The following is an 8,662-nucleotide window of genomic DNA, read 5'->3' as shown; positions in this document are numbered from 1 at the left end:
AAAAGCAAAGTTGGCTAATTCTTTGCTTTCCTACAAACTTTGAGATTCTTCACCAGCCACAGGGCTAGTGGTACTAAGAATAAAGACACACTCCTCACCTGACCTTTCAGAAAGCCCCGTGTGCTCTACCTCTTGCAAACCTCCTCTGCATTGTCTCCTCCCAAACTCATACCAGCCCTGTGACTCTACATGCTGAATTTTTTTTTAATTAAAAAAATTTTTTTAATGTTTATTTTTGGGAGAGAGAGAGACAGAGCATGAGCGGGGGAGGGGCAGAGGGAGACACAGAATCTAAAGCAGACTACAGGCTCCAAGCTGTCAGCAGAGAGCCCAATGCAGGGTTCCAACCCACGAACTGTGAAATCATGACCTGAACCAAAGTTGGACGCCTAACTGCCTAACTGAGCCACCCAGGCACCCTTACATGTTGAACTTCTTAGCCATCGCAGCCCCTTTCAGGAACCTATACCTGCACAACAGCTTTCCCCCACTCATTCTTTCCTTGGCTCACTTTAGTCTTTAATTTATTTTTGAAAGAGCGTGAGCAGGGGAGGGGCAGAGAGAGGGAGACAGAGTATCCGAAGTGGGCTCTGTGCTGACAGCAGAGAGCCCGGTGTGGGGCTCCGACTCATAAACTAAGATCATGACCTGAGCTGATGCCTGATGCTCAACCAACTGAACCACTCAGGTGCCCCAACCTTAGTCTTATTTTAAAACCCAACGGCTTCTAAGGGTAGATATGTCTTTGTGTAAAGGCACCGAACAAGGCCAGTGAGATTATACCGTAAACAAACAGCTGCTACCTCTAAGGAGGGCAGGAGGCGATCGGGGTTGAGGGAGAGAGTTGGTCAAAGGGTACTTTAGCCTTATGGGTAAGTAAAGTTTCTACTTTTCACAGGGAGATTATACTATGTATTTATTGCTTGTGAGATATACAAAGAAACAAATGAGGCAGTTCAATACCAGGAAGCCTTCCCTAGACTTCCCAGGCAGATGGAGCTGTTTCCTTTTCTGGGATCAAATAGCATTTTCCTTGTGTTCTAGGAAATAACTGTGTTGTGCTTTGTTGGTGCCTTTCTCCTTCTGGGTGGTGAACATCCTTGAAGGTAGTAACTTTAATTCATGCTCCCAGTGCCCAGCAGAGTGTGTGGCCCACAGCAGGTGCTCAGGGAGTGCTGAACCCAATGCATTGCTCAGCCAGTGGGAAGCGCTTTGAAAGCACTTGTATGGGATAGGTCTGACCTTAGTCCCGAGAAAGATTAGTTGTTAAAATATCCAAGGAAGAACGTCTCCGGGAGTCTGAAATATGGGTAGGAGTCTCTGGGCTCTTGGACTGGATCAACATGAGGATGGGGCTGGCATCCCCAAGGCCAGGATCCAATTCAGTTCTACAGTCTTGTCACATGACATGCTTCTGAAGCCACTGCCTCTTTGGCAGTTAATCTAAGAGCAAGGGCTATATCCCCAAATGTTGAACTTCTCAGGCCCAGCCCTAATCTGTATCTCTAAGGTGAATGGGACAGCCTAAAGAAACAGGCCAGGAGGCCTGGAGTTAGGACATGCACACCAGTGAGTGTCCCACACTTGGAGGGAGACTTGAAGGCACCTAGAATCCCAGATTGTAATCATGGGAGTCTGCTACTTTCACAATTTTCCGGAGAAATCTTAGCTCCCAGGTCATAAAATGCTTCTTAGGCCCTATTGCCCATAGGCAAGAGGGCAAAGGGGTGGCCTTAATGGGTCAAGATTGGGGCCTAGAGTGGGTAGGGTGGCTTTTAGAGTTGTAAGGTGGGTACCATGTGGCCAGAACACTTCTGACTTGGATGTGCAAGTGGTAAGGAGGCTGCGGAAGGGTCTGAATTAGTCTAACATCTAAGAACGTCCCCAGCCAGCCCCTGTATTCAACCTTTTTTTTTTTTAAGTTTCTTTATTTTGAGAGAGAGAGAGAGAGCGAGCATAAAAGCTGGGGAGAGGCAGAGAGAAGGAGAGACAGAATCTCAAGCAGGCTCCATGCCATCAGCGTAGAGCCCGATGCAGGGCTCGAACTCATAAACCCTGAGATCATGACCTGGGTCAAGATCAAGAGTCAGATGCTTAACCAACTGTGTCACCCAGGCACACCCCCTGTATTCAACCTTGAATAGGACAGCCTTCCTGGGGTCTTATGACAATGAGGCTCCTGGAAGGATAAGGGCAGTGGCAGTGGCTGGAGGCATTTGGTGAGCAGCCCCCTCTGAGCCTCCCCCTTCCTCCCAGCTATTCACCCACCACCCCACCATGAATTGCTAAAAGGAACATCTGATCACACTACAGGCCTTTAGACCTCAATGAGGAAAACTGCCAGCCAGCCCATCTCTTTGTAAGTAACTTTTATTTTTATTTACAACAGAATCGGTGGCTTCGTTCCTCCATCTTTAAGGACAGTTGGCATCAGCAGCCAGATGGAAAGTCCGCCGTGAAGTCAAACTCATTCTGCCCCAGCCACAGCTCTGGCAGCTCATTGGCCCGGTCCAGTCCCAGTTCCACCACCAGCGACATCAGCACCTCCTCATCCACTGGGTCCGAGTCGATGATAGCAGGGCTCTGGGCACCAGTAGAAGGAGAGAGTGACCCCGCCCCTCCCGCCTGAGCTGCAAAGCCCCAGTTTTGTAGGGGCCCTGCCTCCCCAGGTTGGCCCGGAGTGGCGGCAGCCATCCCATGATACTGGCTATTGAGTTTCTGCAGCTGCATACTGGCCAGCAGATGAGGGGCAGGGTGCAGGTTGAAGGGTGGGGGTTTAGTGGGAGGGGTGGCGGTAGGAGAGCCTATTGGAGATGGAGATCCTGAGGAACTAGTGGGAGCCCCACTGGCCTTGGTTCCATTCGAGGCTACCCCAGGGTAGTGCAGAATGGCCACTGCTTTGCGGTCTTTCACTCCCAGGTTAGAGTAGGTCAGAGAGCTCATCTCTTGGTTGGCATCCTAGAAGAGAAAGAAAGGCACAGCGTGGTAGCCCTGTTAATGGTTCTGCCAGCACCATTCATCAGGCTCAGAAAGCCCCTATGTGCACTTCCTTTGGGGCTAGTGGTGGGGAGGGAAGAAGGAGGCCCCATGGAAGGTTAGTCTTCCAGCTTGAGTATCCTTTTGCTACCATGGTTCTGAGCGCTGAGCTCAGACCCAGGTTCTCCGTGCTGGGCACCCACCATCCTAAGTGGGTTCATGGCTTTCATCTCTCTCTCCCTGACCCTTCCTTCACTTCACCATTTTTTTTTTTCACTTCACCATTCTGAAAAGGGCATCTCATTGGCTTTCTTCTCAGCCTCACAGCAATCTTTGCAATGGAGTGGTCTTATGAGCCTCTACTTCTCTGTTCCCTTTATCTGCCATCTTCCAACACCTCGGTGGGTTCAATTTGACCACATTTAGGCAGCAGCTATTGTCAGCCTCCCCAAAGAAATCCCTGCCGTTTCTTTCCTCTCTGCTACAGGACACTAGACACCATGCATAGGAGGGCCTATCACCAGGCCCAGATCAGTTTGTCTTTCCATGCTTCAGGGTCTCCATCTGCAAAATGGCACCAGTTACCTCCTTCGCAGGTGAGGTGCCACCCTTGACATCAAGTGCAGGCCTCGACATGGTTGGCATTTCAGAGCCTTGGCAGAAGTTGGATAAACTGGTGGGAGATGATGCTGCCAGCTGGAACTTTTGTGCTGTATGTGAGGGAAAAGAGAGGATAAGGACAAAGTCTTCGTTGACCAAGAAAGCACTAGCAAAGTCCTAAGCAGGGCAACTCCACACAGCTACAAGCCAAGGATGGCACCGGGGTTAGACCCAAGACCAGAAACCACCTGAGCACAGGGAGGAGATCAAGCTAGAACATTGGCCCGAGACAGGAAAGGTGCTTGATTTAGCCATATCCTGCTCAGGCAGCAAGCTACCCACATCACCAAGGGGGGGGGGCACACGTTATTGTTTCCTCACACAAGTGACTTCAGGGCCCCAAGTATGTGTGTGAGGTGCACAGCTTCTGATTCTGAGGGCAGGAATGTCCCTGAGCAAGTAGCACACTTTCTCAGTGGGCCACTGGTGTCCAAGGCTGGAGACCTGAGACTTCCACCAGGATTGGGAAAGAGTGGGAAAGGAAGACCTGGAAAGCTGGATGCTTTGGCCCAGGGAAGGAATACGTCCCCAAAGCTAACATCATGGGGTTCCAAAGCCCTGCCTTGGGCACGGGTCTGAGAGAACCTGGGCTGATCAGTGTGGTCCGGGGACGCTAAGGCAGCCAGAGAGCAGCTAGAAATGTCTCGATTTTCTCCATGTCTCCAAGACAACCCTGGCAGCACTGGACTTTCCCAGGATATCTGCTCTGAGCCCAGCCACACCCATCTGCAGGGACTGGTGGGAATGACTCTTCCTGGAGAGAAATGGCTTTCCCATTAGGTAGCTGTGGTTCTGGGAGCAGAATCTAATACTCCTCTACCCACATGCCTCACCTGACCACTGGCCAAGTCATCATACCTGAAATGACTCAAATGGCTCCTAAAGAAATGATTCCCTAGCTCAAGTGCCAAAGGATTAAGGGGATGAGGGGGAAAAGAATGCCCCCAAACCAGAAAATAAAAAAATCTCTGGAAAATCTCAAGTTTTCTTCCTAGAAGCTTTTTTTTTAAATCCCTATATATTCTAGCCTTCATGATGACTTAGAGATGTAGAATTTCCTATTTACAAATACCTCATAGCTCAAAGATTCTTCAGGACCTTAAAAAGTATCTCTAATCTTTCCAACAAGGTTTGAATTCTCCATACCTCCCTCTCTCCAGTGGTCATTAGAAGTCTGTTCAGATACTTCTAGAAAGTGACCGCTTACTGCCTGTCTTTATCATCGCCACTTACTTATCAGGGAAGGAGGCAAGAAAAATAGAGAAAGGAAGAAGGGGGTGGGGAGAAAACATGAGAAAATCAGCTTCTGGGTTTGCCACTGCTGCTTGATTGGAGCCCTGTTTCTTCTCTGAGGCAACAAGAGAATATTTCAAGCCAGCGACCACAAGACAAGGAATCTAATCCATGTCATCTTCAAGAGCCCAGTACCTTTGGTATCAAGCAATTTCATATCCAAAGAAAAAATGTCTGGGCGGGGGGGGGGGGGGGCTTGACCATCGTTCCCTGTTCCTATCCAGCCTCCCTCCCTTATGCTGCTAGGCACCGGAACGCACCAAAAGAAAACACAACATTAACAACAACAACAAGAAACAGGGGAGAGAAAGAAGAAGCAGGGGGTGGGGGAAGAACGAGAAAAAAAAGTATCTCTGTTCTGATATCAGTTCTTGGGAAGACCATTTTACCATGTCTCCCCCTTCAGGCTGGGAGCTCCCCTAGGGGGGACCCTGTTTCCATTCGGATCTGTGGCCTCCCATCCCCGCCACCTCTCCACCCGCCCTGGGTCTGGGCTCAGTAGGCGCTCAGTAAGTGTTATTGAATCCGTCTGAAGAGGCAATACCATTTCGATCAGAATGCGTGCCCCTGCTTCCCCCAGTTTCTGTCCCCACTCTGCCACCCAGTCCATTCGAAGGCAAAACTTGGCAGCGCGGAAACGTCCCAGGCTGCTCTCCAAGCTGCGGGCTGACCACTGCGAAACCTCTGCAAGAGGTGGCTGGATAACACGAAGCAACAAGTGCCTCCTCGCCCGCCGGTGTCGCAGGCCCCAGCCACCAGTTCCCAGTCCCGCCTCCCTCCCTTCTCTACGGATCTTCCCTTGGGCCGCCAGCCTCCTCCCGCCTCGATGGGGGTGGGGAAGGAAAAGGAAGAAGAGAGAAGGGAGAGGCAGGTAGGGGGCTGAGTCTTTGACCTGTTGGGGGACCAAAAGTTAAAATGGCACGAACCAGATGGCTCCATCTCGATTGCTATTTTCTCACTCAGGAGAAATTTAAAAATCCAAACAGTACTGCGGCTTGGCTTGGACGTGCTCTAACCAGACCAGTCAGTTTCGCCACCTGAAAACTAAAGGCCCGTTGTTTGCGGACAGCTCGGCTGCCCTCCCCGCCGCATCCCAGGTGGAGCTGCGGGAGTTGGGGGCGGCTGGGAGCATCCCTGCGCGGTGGGCGCGAGCACCCAGGCCACCAGGGCCCCGAGCGTCGGCTCCTGCAAGTGCGGTATCACGAACCGATTGTAGAGACTGGATGGGCGGGCGGGGAGAAGCGCGGGGTCTTGGGCTCCGCAGCGAGTTTGGGTCCCCGCGGTGTTTCCGCGCGCGGGGGCGCACTCGGCGCCGGCAGCCACTCCCGCGCCTCATCAACACTTACTGAGCGCCCGCTGAGTACCCGACGCGGCCGCAGGCTGAGCCTACCCCCTAGCCAAGCCGCCTGTAATCAGTGCTATAAGCCGGCTGCCAGAAGAGTGAGAGAGGCTCGGAGAGGTTCGGTAACTTGCCCAAGGTCACAGCGCTAGAAAGTGGCGGAACCGGGATTCGCAGCCAGGGCGGTCTGACTCCAAGTCCGACGCTCGGTGAGGCAGGGACTCAGTGCACGGCCCGGCCCAGCCGCCCTCGTTTATAGGGAGAGGGGTGTGTGCGTGGGTGTGCGTGGGTGTGTGGGCGTGCGTGTGGGGGAGAGTAAAGGTCGGCTGGGCAGAAGAGGCAAGTTGCCCAAATTCGCTAACTTCCATCCCGCAATTCCGCTGAACTCGTCCCCCAAAAAGCCCCTCTCGTCTCCAGTCCCCGAAGGAAACCTGAGCTTTGTGCACCCCCACAGCCGGAGCGTCCAGATGCGGTCTGGGCGATTAGCAAAGTCGGTGGAAGCCAAGCTGGAGAAAGCGCGGACGCGGGGAGAAAAGGTGCTGCGGTCTCCCCGAGAGAAGCGGGCGCCCGGCCCGGCTGGCGGAAGGCGGGCGCGCTGGCGAGCGAACAGGCTCGCTGGTGGGCAGGCGGCGGCCCCTCCGCCCCCAGCAGAACAGCTTTCAAACAGAAAACAAGTCCCCCAGAGGCCCCCGGCCCGCCCGGCCGCCGCCCGCTCCCCACACCCGCTACGCTGGAGTCTCTGGCCCCACCGACCAGCCCAGCGCCCTGCCCGGCGGCCCGGCTTACCTCTGCGACGCCGCCTGCCCTGGAGAGAGGGAAGCGCGGAGCCCGGTGAGCCGCGGGCGAAGCGGCGGAGCCCCCAGCCCCTGGCACGCACGCCGCCACCGCCGCCGCGAGCCGGTCGCGCTCAGTGCCACCCGACCCCGGGGCGCCTGGGTAAAGCCCGCGCCGCCGCGCCGCCGCCGCACCGCACAGTGCCGCGCCACGGAGCCCCGGCCCGCACCCGTGCCCGCCCGCCCGCAGCTTCGGCGCCTGACTCCGGGGTGGTGGCGGCCTCCGCGGTCCCTTCCCGGCGCCGGGGACCCGGGTCTCAAGCCCCCATTGCCGCCCGGATAGCTCTCACGCACACGCAAACGGCAGCAGGCTGGACTCGGCTAGGAATCCCAGGAAGGACAGACCCTTTCCCCCCTTTTTTTCTCTCCCCCCCGCAATTTCCACGTCTTTATAACCGGCTTAGGGCATTATTAGCACATGTCCTGGCTCGTGGGCGAGTTGGTGGCAAAATCTGAACTGGATACTCACTGAGGGCCAGAGCGGGTGCTGTGCCTTCCTCAGCCCTCTTCCTCCTCGCCGGGAACGACCCCTCGCAGGCAGGCTGCGGGCGGGCAGCCGGGCGGAGCGAGCCTCCTCTTGGCAGCTCAGCGGTGCCCCTTCTGCAGCTGTGCCGCTGGGAACATTTTATAGCGGCTGCTGGCGTGTGTGGCCCTTTAAAGGCGCTCAAGCTGGTGCAGTCACCGCGGATCGTGTGAAAGCGAAGGGCCGGCTGGGGAACGGAGTCCTAGCGGCCCCGCGGGTCGGACAGCACCGGGGACCACCCGCGGTTCCCGGGGTGCAGCCGGCGGGCCCAGGCCATGGGCACCCTCAGCTTTGAGCCCCAGGCTGACGCCTGCGCCTGTAAAGCTGGGGGTGGCCCGTGCCCGGGACATGGTCTCTCCCCACCGCCCTGCATGGACTTGCCCAATAAATTCCACTTAGCAATTTCGCTGAGGCTAGGGAGAGCTGTTAGTGTCTGTTTTTTGACCTAAATCTAGCGGGTGGCCAGAGCGGGCTTCAGGACGTTGGGGGGGTGGGGGTGGGAAGAGAGGTATGGGTCTAGGGAATGGCCGGGGAGAGGAGGACAGGGCTCGTGCTGGCCGGGCAGTATTTTGAGTTTTCTGCAGGGCTTTCTCCGAGCCTCTTTGCCCTCTCTGGGCCGCACCATCTTGTTGAAGGGCTGAGGCTGGGAGTCCCTTTCCCCTTAAAGTCCCCGCATTCCGGACAGAGACTCATGGAGGGCCTATTCGGCAGCGGCGGCTTCCCTCGAAGGCCTGAGCGGGAGTTGGGTTCTAGGGATTCTCTCTTGTGGTTAGCCCCCGGCGGAAGGAGGCTGGCGGGATGCGATGCGGTATATGCTTGCCCATCCGGACCGTGGGGCCAGGTGCACCTCAGGAAGCCCGCCGCAGAAAAGCCAAGAACTGGCAGCCGTGTCGGAAGAGCTTGCCCCGGAGCTTGAGGGGATCCCTTCTGCCTTCCCATGATGCCAGGTTATTTTATTACGATTATATAATCATTTCCATCCAACAGGAATAACATTTTGCATTTAGAGCACATATTTCTCAGGTTGGGATACTATCT

General features: G+C 55.2%; 1 protein-coding gene across 7 annotated transcripts; it reads right to left on the bottom strand.

Moving 5' to 3' along the window:
• Window positions 1-2,352: 2,352 nt before the first annotated feature.
• On the bottom strand, window positions 2,353-7,764 carry CITED1 (Cbp/p300 interacting transactivator with Glu/Asp rich carboxy-terminal domain 1). Of its 7 annotated transcripts, none has more exons than XM_081794380.1 (4): window positions 7,396-7,464; window positions 7,055-7,073; window positions 3,562-3,686; window positions 2,353-2,958 (listed from the first exon to the last, which is right to left on the bottom strand). In XM_081794380.1, exons 3-4 carry the CDS (start codon window positions 3,619-3,621, stop codon window positions 2,431-2,433), a joined length of 588 nt encoding a protein of 195 aa, XP_081650506.1. In that variant the 5' UTR covers window positions 3,622-3,686; window positions 7,055-7,073; window positions 7,396-7,464; the 3' UTR covers window positions 2,353-2,430. The 7 variants fall into 7 exon arrangements, with proteins under 7 accessions (XP_081650506.1, XP_081650504.1, XP_081650510.1 ...); XM_081794378.1 differs by lacking the exon at window positions 7,396-7,464 and adding an exon at window positions 5,856-5,973 and having other exon boundaries at window positions 7,055-7,288; XM_081794384.1 differs by lacking the exons at window positions 7,055-7,073; window positions 7,396-7,464 and adding an exon at window positions 7,571-7,764.
• Between the last annotated feature and the right edge of the window lie 898 nt (window positions 7,765-8,662).

The sequence above is a fragment of the Panthera onca genome, chromosome X, assembly GCF_046562875.1.
Source record: "Panthera onca isolate mPanOnc1 chromosome X, mPanOnc1 haplotype 2, whole genome shotgun sequence".
Lineage (NCBI taxonomy): Eukaryota > Metazoa > Chordata > Mammalia > Carnivora > Felidae > Panthera > Panthera onca.
The sequence above is the reverse complement of the archived record's forward strand: the minus strand, read 5'-3'. Positions and strand labels throughout refer to the sequence as shown.

Coding starts and splice junctions, on each gene's coding strand:
- CITED1 (XM_081794378.1), bottom strand. Junction 2,959..3,561: donor GCACCTCACCTGCGAAGGAG/GTAACTGGTGCC, acceptor TTTCTCTTCTAG/GATGCCAACCAAGAGATGAG.